Consider the following 21,325-nt stretch of genomic DNA (forward strand, 5'->3'; position numbering starts at 1 on the left):
ATTTATGCCTCTGCCCTCACTGGCGCACTTCAGTCATCGCGTTTTTCGAACGATGGGGACGTCAGACGGAAGGAATATGAGCGAGGAAGGAAGAAAAAGATCGGAAAGATAGCCTAGACAGAAGCATTCAGATCTCTCGACGGCCGTCGAGACGGAGTAGCTGGCTGCTCTTATTCCGCTTCGCTGTTCGAATTCGGACAAATAAAACTTCGGGATACACTCGTCTAATTGCGATCCTCGCTCCCGTCGGGAGAGGTAGACAAGGGAGCAAGATCTGAAAATTCGGGAGGAGGCTGAAACAGAGGCAAGCTGCCCCCGGGAGCTGGTAGGGGGGGGGCGACGCGCCACGATGACTCGGGATCATCCTTCACTCGATCCGGGAGGAAATCGAGTGATTGAATAATGAGGGAGACTCGAGAAGGGGAGGGACACATGGAGAAAGGAAGAATGTCGCCCAACCCACGTGTCGAACGGGAGCCGCACGCCTGGAGCAACACAGCTTCGGACGAGAGATCGCATCAGCTGATGCTCTTCGTCGATCCGGCGAGACCTTGGGAGCGTGAGGAGGCTGACCGACCGAAGTTCCCCCGACAGGGATCGGGTTGTCTGCGTGAATCATGACACGAGAGAGACGGTCAGTTCTCGCTCGTCCCGGTCGAGGGTCGATGGGCCCCAATTTTCAGACACTATGCTGAATAGAAACAGAATCGGTGTTATGCAACAAGACAGATCGAGGGAATGGAGGCCGAAATTAAAATGGAATCGTCGAGCTCATCTAGTGATAGCGAGTGGCGCTGCCGGTATCGCGGACGAACGAACGAGGGAAAAGGACAAGCCTCGAAGATCTCGCGCACCTCGGCCCTTTTGGGTCGGAGCCAAGACCTACTACTATGAGGGTCTGAGGGCTTGAGGATCGGAGCTTCGGGAGAACGCGCTGTCCGAAGGTTCCTGGTCTTCTCCTCGCTCGGAGGAAAACATTTCGTAATTCAGTCCGAACCGCTCCGTCCCAGAGATGAGAGAAAGTCATCCCAGACAATTCGACAGCGGCGAGACTGCTCGATCCGAAAGGCCTACCCGACTCGGTCTCGATTACGGAGCGGAGGAGGGGGACATTCATCAAGTGAACTTCGTCCCCATTCGTGATTCATTGTTTCCATGATTTCGATTTCTCTCCACAGGCATCGATAATAATCAATGTGCGATGTCGCGTCCTTGTGGCACTTCTCGGAGGTCTGAAGAGCGTGTTTCCGTGTAACGTACGGAATGGATGCTGCCACTGCTTTCGGTGGTAGCTAGTTGCCATCCTCTTCTCGTCAGGAGTAGAAGACAGACCCTCTCAGGAGGATGTGGAGAATGTTGTCCTTCCCCGAGCGTCCTCTCCCGGAGCGCGCGCATGCCCCGCTCCTGAACACGGCCAGTGTGCTCTATCGTGCTCGGCGAGCCGGTTGCACGTCGCGCGGCTTCCTGCTTAGACGTGTGCGTCGCGGCTATTGTGCGTGTTTCGTCGGTTGCCGTTGTGGGACCTTCTGACCGATGCCCAAACATCGTTTAGCAAGGATCTGGCCCATGAGAGACACAAATTAGGCGTATTGGAAGTGCTAGACGCCTACGGTGGCGGGTCGGTTGATTTCCGGTGCTAATCAAGGATGCTGTTGTTCTTGTTTGTCATCATGTCTGGTGTTGTGTGCAGCTGAGGAACGCACGAGGATTAATACCGCGTCAAAGACTGAAAATTCCTTAGGAGGACTGTCGCAGTGAGGTTCAGTCGTATTTTCGCAGGAGTTGGTTTCTTCACACAGTTGGAATGCTGGGAATCGGGCGTTGGAAAGCGTGCTAGTCTTCCGAAAGAGGTGAAAGTCGCACTATACGGCTGGGCCATGCGTACGGAAATACTCGTCGTGCTGATGGGCGCCGTGATGGCCGCGGGAACGTCTCAACCCCCCGGAGCCGGTGGAGCGTCTTCACCCCCTCCACACCCAGTGTTCCAAGGCTGGCGTCCCAGTGAACGAATCGTCAAAACGAATTACGGAAAATTGCGCGGCAGAGTCGTAATGCCGGAGTCGAAATTCGGCATCACGCTACAGCCGGTAGAAGTGTTCCTAGGGATCCCATACGTCTCACCGCCGATCGGCACGCTGCGATTCCTGCCACCCATGAACTCGCCTCATTGGGAAGATGTGCGAGAAGCGGATCATTTCGGGCCCGTGTGCCCTCAGAAAATTCCCATTGACAGTAATGAGACCGCATCACAAGCGACACAGAGGATGCCCCTAGCACGAGTCGAGTTCCTGAAGAAGATTTCTAGACACCTCATCAACCAGTCGGAAGACTGCCTCTTCCTCAACATCTACACCCCGGCGAAAGGTTAGTTCGGCTTGCGCCATCCACCGGCACTGTATTGAATTCGACCACGGAGTATTGAATTCGCTCAGCGTTTCCAGCTTCAACATCGGCAGTTTCTTCAGTCGAATGGATAATGTTCCTCCGCTGAGCTCGATTCAAGCGCAGTACGCTCCTTGTTTCTCGATAAATTGTCGCGGCGCTGGTCTCCACTCGATCTGATTAGGAGGCCAGAGGTAGAGAGCGTGTCTCGGGGAGTTTCAAAAGACACGGAGAGAGAGGGACAATGAGCAAGTACAATGATGGTCATTCACTCACGCAGTGGAATTGAAGCCGTATATGTCCTTGGAGCGACGTATCGAGTTCTATCTCGATCCGCCAACGTTCTACTATGTATATACGAGAGAGCCGGCTCGCCGGGGCAGCCGTCGGAGGCTTTATTCTGACATTCGTCCCGTCTACGCCGATTTTTTTCCCAGACCCAACAGCCTACGGAGATTCGATGGGAGAGAATTGAGGTCAAAGTCTGCTCGTGGCAGTTTTCTCGCCTTCCCGCCTGTCGGCTGCCCGGTCGGCTGCCTGATCGGCCAGGCCGTGCTTGTGGGAACGAAGGTGAAAAGCGGGAGCGAGGAGCAAGAGATGTGTAATGCTGAGAAATCTCTTTGATCCGGATCTATCAACCCAGAACACGTTCCACATACACATCACCGAGGAAAAAACTCTACCGTACCTCTGTGGGGACGAGACGAATTCGATTCCCGCTCAATCCCTCATGAGCCAGAGCCAAGATGAGAAGGTCAAAAGCATAAAGATTCCCCCCGCCCCCTCCCAAGGCTTGTCACTGAAATGGATCTTCACCTAAAAGTCCGCCAGGAGCTCGCGAGAGGGCTCACGGGGAGATGGAAAGGACAAAACAAAACGCAAGGATACCATGTTTTTATTCAGGGTCCGATGCCAGAGACTGGCGAGGGTGCCAGCGGTGACGGGTCTTATGGGTATAATTCAGGAGATTCATTAAGGGGCGGCATCCCTCCTGGCGGAACCTGCGAACCAGACAGCGACCGAGCGACCTTCTCCTCTTTTGGATCGGCCCTTCGAGGCCAATCACTTCCTCCTTTTTGCATCTTGCTTTTTATCTATCTCGCCAATAAGCTGCTCAGTCGTCTTCGTCACCGGAACAGACTCTACGGCCGTTGCCGCCACCGCGCCGTCGAACAGATGTCCTTCGTGGGGGGGAACGGGGGGGGGCGGACCGATCGTTCCGAGGCGAATCCTTCCTTTTGATTTGAATAATCAAAAGAGCTTCCAAAGCCTTAGCCCAGCGATCCAGGCGCTTGTTGTGGCCGGCGGTGCACGCACGCGCTCGTCCGTCGGCGCATCCGACCGTTTGTTCGGCGACTACCTGCGACTGAGGCTGGCTCATTAGAATTTCGAGCATCGCGTGCGTTCTAGAGAGCGAGGCAGCTCCCGATGTTGGCTAGTTAGCGAACGGGACTGATTAAAGATCTTTGATGACGTTTTTCCTCCTTGGCGTTTATCGTTCGAGCAATCAGCTGCCCTTGCTGATTACCTCCACTCGTCCGCCGTCCCGTTGCTCCACCAATGAGCGCTCTCTCTCGTCCCTTCACTCGTTCTATCGTTCCTCCATCCACCGGGAACCAGAAGCGACGCTCGCAGCGGCCGCGGATCCGCAGCCAGAGCGATTCGTTCGCTACCTCGTCGCTCCTTACCCAGCAATTGAGTCGCTTTCAAAACTCGACGATCAACAACGGAGACCGAGCTTACGTATTCGAGGCCTCCGAAGGAGCTGCACGCAGAGAGAACTCGAGGGGGGAAAGCAGACGCCGAGAAACGCGAGACAGCAACCGACGAGCGAAGGCCCCTCACGCGAGCTCTGCATCACGCGACTTGCATCGAACTGGGTAGTCGACTGAAAGCAGAAGAACCCCATGAGCGATTCGTCCGCCACGTTGCCGTCGGAATCGTGGCGAGCTCCGACGAGCTACACGGGCTTGGCAAACGGCGACCGGCAGCCAAACCAGACGATCGGTTGCGGCTCATCCCGAATCCCTGGATGGGTACCGGCGAGCCTCGGTGGGCGCCGCGGACGCGGAGAGTGAAAACGATTTCCGGATGATCCGCCGCCGATAGCGCATCTTCGGTGGCAGTGTCCTACGCTCGGCGAGTTATTCAGGGGTTCACCCATCAATTAGAGAGGGCCTCCCTGCGACTAGTGGACCGACACGTCGATGATGCTCTCATGCGGCTGAAAAGAAAAAACGACGACAAGTCGCTTCACCGAGAGCCCCACCGGCTCGGAGGGGAATCACGAGGCGTGGGAATGTGGGGAAAAGAAGAATACTCGCAGTAGCTCACCTTTTCCTCCCTCGGCGTCGCTTTTCCCCTGTCCTGGGCGAACAGACGCGGTCCGAGCAGAGTTTCAAAAGCCTCATCCGGCGAGCGATGGATCACCGAGCATGTGAGCACGCTTCGAGCTGTTCGGGGAGCAAGATGAGATGACGATAAAATCGATTGAATAAAAACCAGCGTCGGAGAATGGCATAGGGGGCACACGGGACGATCTCGTGGACACATAGAGATACGATTAGGGCTTCTAGGACGACCGGGACGGCGAGCGATGAACTTCAATCGGCTGTTTGCCACGTGCAGGTCGAGTGCGTCGGATCTGACGTGAAGTTGGCGAGGCAGCCGATCATGATGAAATCGGTCGGGATTCGTCTCTTCCCCATTCCCTGCTCGTGCTTGAACCCTTTCGTCCGCGATCGCCGGCGCCCCGGAGCCATTGGAGCAGTGAGAGTTAGTCAGGGGCACCGGAGAACAACCACTGCAGCTGTGACGGCAGAAGTGGCGTCAGAAGCAGCAGCTAGATAGTATCGGTGCATATTTGCGACACTTTAATGAGTTTGACTATCTGAGCGTGAAGATTACAGCGCGACCACTGAATCAATTCACCGCTGCGCGCAGCTGATGACGAGAGCCTCTCGTCCGTCTGTCTGTGTGCGAGCCATTCGCCGTCAGCCTTTCCATACTCGGTCGGTCCCGCCTTCTTTCGTCTGAGGCGACTGTTTCCCCGTTCTGAATTCAACACTTCCCTCTTGTCAAGCGTCGACATTTCTTTTCTTTTGACAGGGTCTCTTTCTTTGTCCAGAACTTCCCACATGGTTCCACACCGTCCGTCTTCCCCGCTCGCCGTACTTCGCCGCCGTTCTCTTTCGGTCCTCGCGACGCTCCTCTCTCTTTTATGCCTTTTCTCCTCGTCCTCCAGCTCATGACGGAGAAGTACCTACTCCTTAGTTCCTCGATGCTCCCTGCCGTCTCCTCTCATTCCTGTTTTCCGTTCTCGGTGGTCTCCGCACGTTTTCTCTGAGCTTTCGATGTATTCTACGGAGCGACGGTCCGAAATTCTCCCGAGCGCTTCCGAACGGTCTTCGTCGCCCGTTGTTCGACCTTCTCTCCCGATTGCCTGTTCCCGTCCACAATGACTGACTGGGTCCGGTATCTACGGTCCGGTCGATATCGCCTGTTCCCGATGGGGCTCTCGTGCCGATCGGGCTGCGAAAGCTTCCCGCACGAACGGCATCGATACGCTGGAATACTCGAAATCAGCATCGCGACACGAGCGAGTCCCGGGAAGACTTTCGTTCGCAGCGTTGACGACACCCACCGAGGAGTTAGCGCTGCCTAATCGAGACAAGTAGGCAGCCTACCGAAATAGCGAATCACTATTAGTTGCTTTGAGGAGGTGGCAACTAGCGGAACGAAGTCTCAGTCATTACGAGAGGACCGAGCAGTTAGCTCCGAGCCGGCTGAAGAGCGGGCAAGTCTCAGTGGGGACCACGAGAGGCGGGACGTCGCCCGCCACCGTCGGCTTGGTTCCGAGCTGAGCTAGCCGTCCTGAATGAGATTTTATCATTAATTAATGTGTTAATATTTCACGCGCCGTCGCCGAACTTGAATCAGGTGGGCTTCAGACGAGAGAACGACCCTTTCACGGGAATCGACCACGGACGAACCGATGGCAAAAGTTCCCCCAATAATCGCCTGCCGGCAAATCAGTCCCAACCACCGGAATGCCTCTGCGTAGCTAATGGCTTCGCGATAGACGAGTGCCAAGTGCCTGCGAGAGTAAGATTCTGCCGATTGAGATTCGTTTTAATTGATGTCTCTCCTCGATTCTGCCGGTGACCTTTTCTATTCGACCTCTGCGCGCTCAACGACTTGCACTCCGAGCTCTGGGAGCTGGCGAGTTCGAATCCCTTGACATAACAAGCGAATGATCGACCCTCGAGTCTGCCGTCCAATTGTGAGCGGTGGTTCCCTGAGCTCCGAGTCCGTCGACGAATCGCCGTGGTGACTCCAGATTAATTCATCGACCAAGAGGGGCTTAGGGACCGGAATAGGACACAAGTATAGAACACGCTCATTATTATCAACAAAGAGGCTTAAAGAGTTCCGGTCGACCCGATTGCGCGAGCCGGACGGTGGCTGGTGACCGAATCGAATGGGTTCGGAATTTTCGCCCCATTCGTGCCATCGATAGACATCGTCATTCGGAGATCGAGGTGAGTTCTCGCATAGTGCGGAGAAATCCTCGAACTTGCCGTGCGTGTTCGAGGTTCTCAGTTCGGCCCTCGAGGGCTCCCGTCCCGGACGAGACTCGAACCGAGATTGAAATGAGGAGAAGCTTTTCGATGCAGCATTAGCAAACGGCCACCGAGCAGTCAGCTCTAAACACCCGATAGGGCTCTCGGGTAACCTTGAAGAGCCGAGTTGGTCCGGTCGGTCGGTCGTTCCTGAGTTTGTTTGTTCCTCTGCGGCTTCGTCAGAGAAATGGAGCTGTTGCCATCCACCAATGGCGTATCAATGAGTGTAAGCTTGCGATCAGATTCGGAGCTGTTTGCTTCGTTTGCTCGCTCGAGCCGTGCCTGGTCGTCCTGACCAAGTAGCTGGCCCCACTTTCTCGGCGACGGAGATAACGAGGAGACCGAGCCAGAGAGATCAGACCCGGTCGTCTATCTGTTCATCTGTCAGTCGGACGCGCCAACCGACGACGTCGGAGGAACGAAGGAGCGAACTGACTGACTGACTGACTGACTGTCTATCTTTCTCGTGTCTCTCAGTCTCGAACATATCAAGAGAGCCAGAGGCTGTTATCGTTGACGCCTGGCTTCTAACGAAATTTAGCAATGAGCCGTTTCTTGCCGGCTCTCTCGCATCTCTATCCTCTTTCTCAACGTCTTACTTTTCCTCCGCCGCCGCTCCCGCCGCCTTTCCGTCTCCTTCCAAGGGGGAAATCGGGGAATGAGCCGGGCTGCTCAGCACGACCAAGTGTATCCCAGTTCCCCGACTTTCTCGACTTGGCACCTCTTTCGCTAACGTTATTGCCGGATTCGCGACGAACGAACGAACGGACGGACGTCGTTGGGTGGGCGAGTAGGCTCGGGTCGAGCAGTGCAGTCTCTTCGGCAGTTGCTCCTAGAGCAGAGCAATTATTTGCTTGCCGGTCCCTTTGCTCTCTTGACGACACTCGCGGTTGAAAACATTCGACCCACTCGATGCCGACCGAGTGGAACAAATTGCTGGTGGCCAGCACTTACGCACCGCCTACAGTTCCAGCGGCTAATGGCCACAATGAGCGAAGCTGAACTCAAGCAGAATTCACAAACCACTCGGCTCGTTGGTGCTATTTGATCTCCTGCGTCCGTCACTGAACAGATAGATAGATTGATAGAAAGACGGAAGCGGTGCAGATCGGAAAAAAGGAATAATTGTGACTTTTGTAAAAGGAAAAGCTGCGGGGTAATATCGTTTCCTGACGACCGTTCGATTGCGTGTCTCCCGCTGTTTACCTCGTGTCTTCCATGGCAAGTTTGCTTTCCCGCCGTCGTCCGCCATCGACGACGGCGAACCCAAGAGGATTCCCAGGAAGAAAACAACCATCTGCTCGGCTCTAAAATTAATAACGAACGAGTCCGAAGCTCTACGGACCGCTATCTATTGCCGTAGTCTGGCGTTCCGGACGACAAGACATTAGACACAAACGTTGGGTCGGCGGGCGAATCCGACCAGACTCTTTTCGGCGAAATATTCCCTCTGCATGCGTATCGTATAGCGCCTAACCAGGCAGTCAGGCAGAAACTATCCAGAGACCGCGGCAGGAAGTAGAAAGAGGAACAGAGCTCGCGGAGAACAGAAGCAACAAAGGAAGAAGACATTCTCAGGAGAATTCCATGAACGATGACGTCGAAGATATTCCAGCGAAGCGTGTATGCCCGCCTTTTCTTGTGTCTAGATCAATGCACAGGAACCGATCGAGGATATTCTCTGCTAATTATACCTGCCGGCAACTACCGAACCCTCTAAGGATTTCCTGCCGCTGGACTGGTCCGACGAACAAACGTTCACCTTGGATAGGCTTGTCGGTATACTGAGCAAACGGGGATTTCGCAGGAGATCATCTTCTTCAGAACCAAGTCGAAAGCTCAAACCTAATTCCGCGAGCCACGCAACTCGGTTTGCCGCTTTGATTATGCATTCCTTACGCATGTGCAGCAAGGAATAATATGTACGTTCCATATGTACATACCTAATCATGCTTCGGGACCGACTTCACGCTTCCTCGATGGCATGATGTCGGAAAGTATCGGCGGAATTTTCCGCTGAGCCGAGAAAAGTAATCGAGTCGTCCGATCTCATCGTCAGCTGGGATGAGCTCATTGATCTTGACGGACATGGGTCCTCCATGCACCAGCCCGACTCGACCCGCAGAATTTCAGTGGGACGGGGTCCCCCACACCTTTTAAACATCGTTCTTCGTCGGAGCTGCCCGACTTTCCTCACCTCAGAGGTCGGCAACGGGCATTGTCGAAATTGTCCGAATCTACCGGAGTAAAAAGCGCTGAAAACTTTCCAAATGGAGCAAGTTGAGCAACAAGAAGTAGTGAAATCACTCAGAACGCGAAAGAGAGGTGACTTGAGCAGAAATGGGGAGCACTAATTGAACTTTGGCTGCGTTCCGTTCTGGAATTCGTTCCGCATTCGCGTGAGCAGGTGCTCTTACGTGGCGGCTCCCGCCGCCGCCAGTGACGGTCGGAGGGCCCGGCTGACTTCTCTAATGATTCTTGCTAGGAAGAGCTCGGGACGCGAGGGATGGAGAGACACCGATGTTTCTATGTGGACCGCTGACATGATTCCTGGAAGTCTTCGTAGCCGTCGGTCTTGTGTCTGGAAGGTGGAAATACTATGCAAATAGGCAGATGCCCGTTTTTTCGGTGTAGGCCCCAGATCAGCTCCTTCTTCGCCATTACCATATCCCACGTGTTTCAACGAGAGCCGCCAGTCGAGCAGCTGCCAAAACAGTCCCAACGAGGAGCCTCGAACTCACTCTCCTCGGACCCTGGGCTCTTCCCGGCGCAGTTCACCCCCTCGCTCGATCCTCATTCCGCTCCGCGTTCCCCTCCCGCAAGGGAGGTGTGTACATACGTCGTATATGGCGTGTTACTTCTTTCTGGTAGAGCTACCTCCGCCAACAGTGTCTCTTCTCACCTTTGTAATGGGCGGCGTTGAGGTAGTGAACTCATAGTCAGCCGCGAACTGAGCTCAACGACAGGCTGAAGCCTATTATTGAGGCAGGAACAGAAAGAAAAACCTTCCTGCGGAATCAAAGCGTTAAATTGTGTAAGCAGTGGCGACGCAGAACACCGGAAAGGGGAAATCCGTCTCCGAGGATTCGCTCAGGATTTACACAAACTCAGTCTCCGGTGGCGGCGACGACCGCTGCTGGTCTGCCGCGAATCTGCTCCTTCTTTCCCTTGCCCCCTCCCCCCCTGTGTACGGTGAGACAAGCTCGACCATCGCCCGCGGATAGACCGCTGCGGGACTGCTACCGTCGTCGGGAGCTTTCTTCAGGTGTACTGCCACTTCTGCCACCGCACATGCGGAGCAGATTGACTACGGACTCGGCCCGGGGAGTCGCCCGCTCCTCCGAGCCCAGTGCTGACGGTCGAGGGTTTCGCGAGCAGAGCACGCTACAAGCCACTTTGGGAAGAGAAGATTTATTGGTCGAGGCCACCGCTTCGAGAGGGAATGTAACGCCGAATTCCTAAAAAGTTGTGATCGTGCAAGCCCTATGAAAAGAGTGACTCCATGTCGTGAGCGCACGGCTGCTTCCGTGCCCAACTCTCCCTCCTTCATCGTCGGCGTCGTCGTCTTTCCCGTGGTCCTTGTTTCGCCCACCCGCCCATCCGTCTACCGTCGCCTTGGATCATTCTTCACTGGGGTCGAGTTGTCTCCCGACACGCTTATTTTTCGCTTTTGTTTCGGATCCATGCCCATGCGAGATGTGGTGGGCTCGTTTGATGGAAGCTCGGACGGGGAGGAGGGCGGCGATGACGACGGTGGCGGCGGGGGCATAAACCGGTGAAAGACGATCTCGATTCGGTCTATTGTTCTCAATTTCCTTCGGCTCTAAATCTGCTGCGTCATCTTTCTTTCGTTCGCCCACTTCTGTGGGCTGGCACCGCTCCTGCACTTTCTTCTTCGTCGGCGTCCTGAATCCTCGAATCCACCTCCGAGGGATTTTGCTCTACCGGACCGAATTCCACGCGCGCATTCCGTCGGCCGGACGACTCCCTGCTCCGGTGTCTCCGACGAGACCCTGATCTGGCCATTGTGCGGTACACAACTCGTGCTCGAGACAAAAGGGCATCCAGAGAGCCGCCGCAGGGAGGGATGCACCGAGCGGAGGAGACTTTCGCATCAGGTAATCAGGATGCAGATGCCTTGTCTCATGGCCTCTCGCAGCTTGCTCGTACGACTTGCACTTACTTTCGGGAACGGTCGGTCTTTCTGTCGGTCGGGCCTCCCTAGTCGTGCGTGCGCTCTTCCGCTCGCGGGACGGTACATCGCTCCGTTGGTTTCCGTGCCCACTTGACCTGCGCACGGCGGACCTGAAGTCAATGACGACAAAACCATTCTATGCCATGAATGGCCGAGCGGGCTTTCTCGGCAGTAGCATCAGCCGGCTGGACTGCTCTCTGAACTCCCGAACGGCCGGACCTTGAACAGGTAATTATAATTCCTGAATGGAAAACTTGGCAGCCGACTAACATAAGGCTAGCCGGTCCGCGCAGACTAGGAACACGGTGCGCGGTATTTCTGCAGCGGACGAAGCTTAACAAAACGTTTGTGAGCTGTTCTGCGAGAGCTGCTGGCCTCATGACGGATCGCTCCCCGAGAACTGACACGGTCCTCGGAGTCCGATCGGTCCGCGGCAACGTTCCGCGGCAACGTTCCGCGAGAAGTTCGATTAGTCGGTCCTTCTGTGAGCGCCGGGCGGCGCCGGCAATCCGAGTTGCGCTACTTCGTTGCGATCCCTAGGTACTTGAGCACGGAACCGTTTCCCGCGGACTCGTCCCGCAATCAGCGCTGGGCTCAACGAACTTCATCGACATTCTGAGAATTCTCAAGGACCCGAAGCCGTGTTTCGGGAGAGCTCACGAGCCAGTTGTCAATTTTTCCTTTCTTGCGCTCTGGCGGCCGGCGCCCGTCCGGTTCGCTGGCTGCCCTCGACTTTCCATCAATCTTTTTGATGAACATACAGCGCCATTAAAACATTGCCGCTTGTGCTCCTTGTACCCCACTTTTGATGGTTGCAATTCATTTCTGTCATTTCACCCTCATTCCGGAATCCTTGCGGATAATGACGGGCTTTTGATTGAGAAAGTGTCCTCCTCGTATAAATGTACGCTCGCATCCGCGGGATCCATTCTCTATTCCTCTTGTCCTCCGAGATGATCGGGGGCGAGCCGACGGAGTCCGTCCCGGTTCGACGGCGACGCTGACGTCCCGGGAATCCTAACGGAATAAAATGGAAAGGAACTCGACGAAGAACCTCGATGTTCATCTCCTTGTCCCACTACGGCGAGAGCCCCTCGACCAATCGTCCCTTCCTTTACGTCGTCGAAGGGGAAAATAGGGACAACGACGGTATAAGCGACGACAGCGTGTGGGGGGCCGACGATCTTGACTCATCGCCCTCCTCCTGTTTCCACTCGTCGCACGGTGAGCTCCTCGCTGAAGAGAGTTTCACTAAGAAAAGAGCGAGAAGAAAAAACCAAATATGCACCCCGCAAAGCGCGATCAGAATCGGTTTTATTTCCCCGAGTCGCGATCTTCTCCCCGCTTAGCTGAGCCACAGTCTTTAGCGAAGACATGTGGCGGCGGTGAAGCCGGAACTTTTTGCTCGTGATACGTATCACGTTGTGGTCGAAGATCCGTATGCAATCCCGGGAAGTCTCGACCCCGGTCTGAGGAGAGCCGACTCATCGCTCATGCCCGGCGTCAATAAGCGTGGGTCACCGCGCCCGACCCGAAAGTAGCGTAGCCCCGAATGGTGGTCGCGGCGGTCCAGGAGGACCGAGCCGATTTCAGCTGATATCTGAGCGATTCTGTTATATTATGGCTGTTCCATTCTTTTGTCCCTCCTCATCTGTTGTTCCACTGCTGTTTGGCAGAGTCAAGCCCACCCCGCTGCCTGCCTAGCCCGAGGCAGAGTGCTCTCGACGGCTCGTATACTGGCCCAATATCAACAAGAGAAAGGCCCACTTACGCCCGAAATCGGGCTTGTCTACCCCCGAAAAGTTGTTGCTCACCTATTCCGGTTCGGCCGTGCCGTCACTAGTGGGGTTATCGGGAGACTGGCTATCGCGAGACTACGGATTCGCCCTTGCGGCCGCCGCAATCCGTCGACCGTTCTTCGGCACTCTTTTCCGCTGCGAATGAAAATCTGGGACTCGTTCCAGCGACCAGATCATGATACCGACCACCATCGCTATGCCCAGAGTCGACTTCGACTCGGATGGCCACAAACATGTGACGTGAGTCGAGCAACAACTAATTTCCCCGAGGGGTATTCTGACAGAGCTATCGGTGAGGTCGAGAATGCCTGCAAAACGTCTCAGACGTGATCACAGAAGAAGAAGAACACGGAGAAAGAAGGGAATCAAGAGATCAGGAAAGATGGGCGAGGGGGAGCGGGCGGTATAACGACATCATAAGCTACATAGGAAGAAGAGACGGATATACATACATATATGTTGAGGGGCTGTCAGGATGGAGCAGGAAAGAGTTGGAAGAGTCTCGGGAAGGTCAGAGATTCGAGATCTGACCTCCGAGTAGTCCTACAGAAGCTCTCATCAATAGTCAACCGGTTCTTGAGCTGATGGTCCAACTTTCGAAGCGCTTTGATGTGACATTTTGCAGTCACGTACGTCGTGTCTTCTCGTTTCCTTTGAGCGTTTTTTGCACAGCTTCAGTGGACGTGCTGCAGAGATCCGTCTGAGTTGGGCAGAGGTCCTAGATTCTTCATCGAATTTTCTATGTAGAGCGACCGAAACGCCGGGAGATCAGTTGCTCCACGATCTCTCGAACGCGGAGCAGTAGAACCCCGGACGGCGAACACGAGCGCATTTTTCGGCCGGCGAATATTCGCGAGAGTATGATCGCGGTGCTCCCGCTCGCACGGGAAAGTGATGCGAAACACGATACTCCCATCAGTATTTTCCCTCGCCACTGTGCTCGCAAGGCACTCTATCGTGTCTTCCCTCGCTAGTCAGCGAGGCGGCTTGCTTGTCTGTGGGAATATTGAAACAGAGGGGCCTTGCACCAGTTTCGTATGATCAGCCTAATTAATGTTGTATGAAAGCAGTTTTGGCGCACGCTGGAGGAAGTCAAAGACCTGCGACGGAGCCATCGACATAGAATGAAGGAGGGAGGCGGCGGCGGCGACATTTCCTGAGTTTCCTTCCATCGCAGGAATGGAACAAAGGACGACTCTGCGGTAGAATCGATAAAATAAAACCAGTCAGATGATCTAGCGATTAATATCGATCCACGATATAAATCTCTCTATCTGTCAGTCTGTCGATCAATAGCGGGAGGGTGACCTTGTCGGAGAATTTCGCGACGACTGGACCAGGTCGAATCCCAGGAGCACATGCTCACGGGCTAATGACGTCTTCTCATAGTAGGTACCCACCTCTGTGCCGCTTATTGAGGAATAATAAATCTGGACTGTTTTTAATGAGGAGCGTAGCCAGGAATGACTTACTCCCTTCGTCTTCCGTCGAACAGTCTCGTTAAACTCGGAAGCTTTCGACAAATAGGTCTTGGGGAACCTTCTCCGGGATATTCGACGACTGGGTTGCCATACGTTATTGCTCGGCTTGACGCATCGCGCAAGGCTGCCGCTGCCGACGTTTCGATCTCCATAGTCGTAGTAGTGCCTGGCAGGGAGCGCCAATAAGGAGCGAAGGAGAAAAAAGAATGATTGGCTGACTCGACAAAGTTTTGGAACGAACGTAAAAGGCAACGGGAAGCGGATGAGAGGGGGCCGAGCAGGCAAGCGGAGGAAGAGCCATTGTCAGCCTTGGCAGCAGGGTCTGTGTAGCAGAAGAAGAACTTGGCGGTAGCAGCGGTAGGGGCGTCTTCATTGCAAGAGAAAGATCAGAAAAGGCGGGAGTCACTGTGTCAACATCTCAGCAAACTTTGCTGCTGCTGCTGCTGCTCTCGGCACAGTTGCGAAAAAAGGAACTCTGACCGTCCCAGTCATAAACTCGCTCACCTGAGCGCACGTTCTGTAGCCCTCTCGGCCCTTGTCGCAGAAACGCGGCCAGGCGGGGCTTCGACGCGGGTCGGCTGGGCGCTTGAAGCAAATCAGGCTCGGACGGTGTCCGGATCACACGGTCCCATATGAGCTTTCAGGACGCTCGACTGAAGCGATAAATCACGCCCATCATTTCGGAGGAGCAAAGGATACACGGATTCAAATCGTTTCTCGCGGGCCTTCACGACGACGCCGCCGCCGCCACCGCTGGAGAACTCTCTTGCTCCGCCTGGTCGGTCAAACGTGGTCATAAAATAAGGTGGAACCCCCATTCAGCGGAGGGGTCACGTTTTGTAGAAATTTGAATCCCCGAATCCGCTCGCTGCTGAATGCGCCGGGGGCCAGTCGTCCGAACACCCAGAGCTACTCTTGGAGGAGAAGCTCACTGGCGGGACGGTCTGTCGACTGCTGCAGGATAGTCGTAGGACGCCAAGTGTCGATGCCGTTGTCACAGCGCGTTCCCGGGGGGTTAGCTTCGTTAACTCAGACGCTTCGCACAGGCTTAGCCGAGTTGAATTCCCTTGATGTTCGTCGCTTGAAATACTATAACTAGCCCGGCAGCCTTTACCCAATCCAGCAGCTCGGGGAGCTCGACCATCGGGAGAGAGAAATTTCGTTCGCGTCGTTTGGCGGAATCAGCCGAGAGTTATCACACAAAGGCCTCGGCAAGATATTCTGTGCATAGGTTGGCGTCACCTCCAAGGAAGCATATACATATGCGCATAGGTTTATGCTATATATGAGAGCAATGGATATCTCAGACGAAACTGAGGATTAATCCTCTCCGCTGGTGTTTCATTCCCGTGAGGATTCGTCGGCGAATACCCCCGCGAACCGGGATGAGCTCTTCCGCTCCGTATGTCTCAGTTTCCGAGACCTACGTAGCATTCACACAAGTTTACGCGGGATGTTTTCCCAGAAACGGAAGGTTCGCGCTCTATGAAACGGCAAGGGTCCACGACTGCTTCGGCCGACTCTGGTCGAACAATCCATCTGACGAAGTTTCTTATGAACGAGCGTATCTTGATGATTCTCCGCTCGGAGACCAAGCTGGATCATGGATTCCAAGATATGCCAACGGGGTTGTGACGCTCGGGATACCGTGAAGCCAGCCGTATCGTCCTAGTTATGCAGCCGATGGCACGTATCGGTGGGTCATCGAGCCCAGAAGTAGTGGACATATTTCGTTGGGCAAACGAACGATGCGTAGATGATCATCATCATATTTGCACGGAGACCAGCCATGCAGATCGAGCGCTCACCGCGAAGAATTAATTGCGCTTCCGATCCTTCCCTGGCAGAGACGTAAGCGAGTGGGCAAGTATCGGATCGACGCTCGCTTGTTGCCAAGCCTGATGGCTGCTGATTTCGGCGAGCCCGATACACGCAGAGCCGGATCGACACACGAGAGGGGATTTCGCTGAGCTTGCTATGCGTTCTCCGGTTGTTTTCCCTGCTGCGAGTGTATGCAGATCACACCTGTAGCTGTACGATTGCCTCGTAAACGGTCAGACAACGAAAGCGAAGTCGATTGCGACTCCCGTGGCCCATCAGGACAGCGGTGTCCTGAACCTGTGAGGGTTCGGGTGATTCTGATCCGAATCTCTGGTGCGAGCACAATATCTCTGGTTCCGAAATGAGTTTGATATCCGATTCGGAGAAGGGGTGACTGTCGGCTGGCTGTCTCGCGAGTAAACAAGGCGGGACCCCCGCAAAAAGCTTCGAGGGCAATCATTTCGGTATTAACGATGCCGAGACCACGTCTGGGCCGTCTGACCACTGGACTGACCCAAGAAGTCGAGCGACCGTCGCCGAACAGACCAGCCGGCTGCATCCCGGATAGCGGACAGGGGGAGAGCGGCGGAGGTGCTGCCTTCTAATCCTTGGCAACTTCCTCCTGATATTGGTCGTCAATCCGCCGGTCGATCGGTCGGTCGCTCGGTCGGTCGACCGTTCTGCCTGCCTGCCAAGCGCCCCGTCTCAAGAAGGAGGCTGACGGCTAACAGGGTTGGCGGCTTCGCTGCGCTGGTACGTGGGAAAGAACCGGTAGGACATCCACGACGAGTGACCGAGCGAGCGGGCCTGCCATCGGCTGACCCACCACCGATCAAGTCTCCGGCTGGGGAGTCTGACCGGAGTAAGTTTCCCCAACATCGAAAGGGGCATTCGATTTGATGTGACAACTTGCTTCGAAAGCTAATCCGTTAGATGGGCGGGTGCCGGCTCCGGATCCGGTCCGAGATGTGAGCGGGTAGGTTGAGTCGATGCTCCCGGGGTGGTTAGCGACCGCTGTAGATGCTTCCCAAAAACGTTGCTATCGAGACGCCTTTCTCCCGGGCTTCCCTCGATCTATAAGTCAACCAGACCATCGATATTGAGACCATGGACAATGATTCTTAGGCGGATGTCGTTAGTGCTGTCTCAATGAAGAGGAAAACGACAACCCGAAGCAGCGGCTCTCTCTAACTTGCAAAAAAAGACGAATTGATTCGCTGTGACCGTGCAGTCTCTCCGAAGGCATGTACTATTCGATTTCATTGGTGATAATAAGCACTCAAAGCTCCCTATCTCACTCTCGGAATTCCTCTGGATTCTTCGCATTCTAAATCAGCACCAGTCCTCAACGGCGGTCATCGAGCGGATCGATGCGAGATTACTCCTTCTCGGGGTCCTCTTCTATCTCGAGTCACAAATCGAATGCTTATCGGAGCTTAGTTCACTAATTAAGCTAGCGTTTTATCATCTCAAGCCCATGGAATTGCTGTGCGCTCAATTTTACGATGATCGATCGCAGGGGCTCAACGTTAGTATCTATTCAAGCCTCCGCTCCATTGTGAAGGACCCGAGTCTCTCCATTGAAACTCACTGCATTTGCGTCTGTGATGCTGCGTGTGTAAAGCTGCCGCGGTTGCTCGGGAGAGACGGACGTACTTTCGGTCACTTCATGGATGGTCCGCGAGCTCAACGTCGGTCGGCCTAAACATATCTATTCAGATCCCAAGTGTTTTCTGAAAGAACGCCGGGAAAGACCGGGAAGAAGGCTCAAAGCGACCGAGGAGAGCCCGCTCAGGAGGGACAAAAGCGAGCAAGAGAGGTTTCCTGCCCGGTCGAGTTTGTAGCGTGAGTGCAAAGTTTACCGGATTGTGCCCGCGAGTCGTTGATTGCGTCAGTCGCTTGACCGGCGGACCACGGATGACATCTCAGCGAAAACGGCTCTAGACAACGAGGACTAAACCCAAGGGGAAAGGTCTCCGCACAGATAATTGACGATCGAGTTCCTGCCCTCGCCGAATGACGCGTGTCACATAGAACGACACTGAGGCCTTGGGAAGCTCGATTGGGTGGGGGGGGGCGAGGTGGAGTGGTAACGTTCTGATCGGAATCCTTGACGCGACCCCAATTCGGTTCCCCAACGTACTAGACCCATCTTGCTCCTTATTTCACCGTTTCCGTGGAACCTGGGCATTTTCCGCTTTCAAACCGCAGGCCGGTAGGCTCATCACGGAGAAGATCATGACCAATCATTTTTACTCGAACGAGTCCGCTGTTTCCTGCGCGAGAAAGAATAGTGAGGGAGTGAACAGTTGAACTGTGAGTCCAGACACATAGGCTCGAAAAGACTACGGGACAGCAAGATACCGAGCGACAAACTACCCAACGGGCTGTTTTCAGCAGGAACTGACTGTTCCCTCGCCCCCCGGCTCGTTAGCATGCTCAACTTGTCTTCGGCTGTGCCTCGTCCGACGCGGAAGGCAGATCCCGAAATTCTCCGAGGAAATCCCAGCGGCATCGCTGAAGGACTATAATACGGATGCTGGCCTCTCTCGCACCAATCTCGGAGGTCCCATGTAGTAGTTTATGGGCTGAGCTTGCCAAGCTGCTGTTTATTCTGAGAGTTCATTGGATAGTTTACAGGCTGCTGGCTAGACGGTCGGAAGAGAGTGCTGGCAGAGCAGTCCTTCCTAATCGGGGTCTTGCTTCATTTTTCATCTTTGTGCTGAATCGTCGTCATTCGCCGGCAGCCTTGGCCGGCTCGCGCCTCCACGAGGTGGTCTCGTCGGTCCCCGGCGTGCGCACCCATAGAGACCTCCTTCGGCGATTCAGGACAAGATCGGGGGAGGGGATTCCCAGTCTAGCTCCGAGCTCCAACTGAACACCGAGCCCTGAGTAAATCGTTTTTTTTCGAATTTAGGCCAACGGAGCTTCTCGACGACGAATCCTCCGCGGTCGGAATACATACGTGGGTGCGTGTAAATGCATCGTCGGATCACTGTGAGCGAGGGGTCGGGAATCGCAGGATTTCTGTTCCTGGATCCTGACGCGCCGCGAGCCCTCCCCTCCAGCGTCTTGAACGTTGTCTGAGTCCCGCATCCAAGGGAGGCTCCAGGGGCCGGATGATGAAACTCCTCCATTGAACGGAGTTCTGTTTTCGCTCTCGACGGCCCGCTCCTGCGGTGACTGCGGCCGCTATCTCCGTGAGTGCGGCAGTGAAACAAATGCAGGTACGGGACGACAGGCCGCATGCACTCGCAGTCTTCTCAGGCGGAAAGCTGCATTCGAGTCGTCAACGGAACGGTGACGGAGCCTTAAACGCGTCGGGTCCCCCGCCTACTGTAAGTCACTCGTCGTAAGCGGCGATAGCGACGCTCGCGGACCTCGATGAGGGATTCCGAACCCTTCGGTCTCGACGACTGCACAGAGGAGCTTGAACTCCTCTTTCTGTTCGAATGCGCGAGCTGCGAACGGAATTCTTCTGTAGATCCTGGAACGGGGGCGGCGACTCGGAATGCCGCTTGCCATCTGTATCAATGGGAGCTTCCGATTCCCGATCAAAATCGTAAATGCCGTCATTGGGCTCAGGGGAAGGGGAAAGCGGGGCCCAGGGGAAGGGGAAAGCGGGGCTCTGGATTCCAGTCGGATCGTCGCGTCCGTATTCCAAGTTTACCTGCCTAGTTCCGGCGCGGATGCAGAGAGCAAGCGCTATTCCAGCTTGCCCAAGGCGGACGAAAGAACATGGTAACGAGACCTCGGACTCGTTTTTCTGCATCTTCATACCTCGGAAGCGAGTAGCAAAGTGATAAGTCGCTTCTGCTACGCTCGTCCATGCAGCTGCCGTCTCCCAAAGACCATCGCAGCCGCAAGCGAAATAGCAGCGGCGCGGAATCCCAGACAATATCCGAGAACTTCATCCTGCCTCCGCGTTTTGCGCCGCTCTAGCTTAGTAGTCGTCTTTTACGTTCCTAATTCGTGGCTGTTCTCTGAATCTCAGGAAGCCCGTGCTCCGAGTACTCCTCCTCCCTACGTCTTGCTTCCTGCGTATCATGCAACTTGAGCATCTAGGAGCGACGTTCTGAGAGGGCCGCGAGGGGAGGGGGAGGGAAGATGACAGGGAGGGCTGGAGTCGAGTGCTGTTCCCCGCTCCATAATAATCTATTACAGAATCAGATTCAGTCAGCGTCGCGCCCCCGATTTCGGAACGGAGTCGCGGTTCTCCGAGTCTCTCTCTGGGGTTTCGCCATCGTCTACCCTTCATACGTACCTCCTCCAGTTGATTTCGAAGTCAGTTCGACAAAAGTTTCCGCTCCCTCCGCCCCCTCCCTCAGAGTTCGGGAGCCCTCACAGTCACACGCCGGAGCGATTAGACACTACGTCGACTCGCCGAATTCCTGCCTTTGAAGGAAACAAACAAATCATCGCTCTGAGTGAGTGAGTGAAAGAGTGGGTGTGTCCGGTCGAGCTCAACTGCAGCGAAAGTTCCGCCCCCTGCGGTTTTTTCGCGGCGTCACTCTACTACACATCGCGGACTTCCAGTCGAAACTTCCGCGCCCGCTTCGGTATGTCCTTAAGCCTGTCCCGCTCGATCGGTAAGACGGTCGGCGGACACGCTTTTACCGACAGGCTATGTGTGAGCCAGTCGGTCGATCGGTCGGTCGGTCGGTTGCTCTCATCGCAGTCTTTCTTGGGTAGGGGGTAAACGTCGACTGGAACCGATGGGTAGACGCGAGCGAGCGTCCGTGTCTCGCTCACTGGCTTCTCTTCTCATAGTGGATATCGATAAGACTCGAGTGCAATCGATTGCACCGTTTCTTCTATGGAAAGAAGCGAGAGCTAAAGATCCATTAGGAGGATTGAGACGGAGACCATCATCGCATCGGTCGACCCGCCAGCGGCGGAAACTTCTCGCGACGGGAAGGGGATACGATGAATCCCTGCTGAATGCCAGCTCTCCTCCACGGGAGCGGGGACGGGAGAAATTACCTTTGACGTCAAAGACGTCGGCAGGCTTGTTCTCCGGAATTC

The 21,325-nt window shown here is 55.0% G+C and overlaps 1 protein-coding gene across 1 annotated transcript in view; it reads left to right on the forward strand.

The window, feature by feature from the left end:
- The first annotated feature begins 1,552 nt into the window (after window positions 1-1,552).
- LOC100899520 (neuroligin-4, X-linked) overlaps window positions 1,553-21,325 on the forward strand; it is a 125,186-nt gene continuing 105,413 nt past the window's right edge. Inside the window, exon 1 of the mRNA XM_029112743.1 lies at window positions 1,553-2,364. Coding sequence (XP_028968576.1) covers window positions 1,878-2,364 — 487 coding nt within the window. The 5' untranslated portion in view covers window positions 1,553-1,877. The remainder of the gene's footprint in view (window positions 2,365-21,325) is intronic.

Source organism: Galendromus occidentalis, unplaced genomic scaffold (assembly GCF_000255335.2).
Source record: "Galendromus occidentalis unplaced genomic scaffold, Mocc_1.1 scf7180000077526, whole genome shotgun sequence".
Lineage (NCBI taxonomy): Eukaryota > Metazoa > Arthropoda > Arachnida > Mesostigmata > Phytoseiidae > Galendromus > Galendromus occidentalis.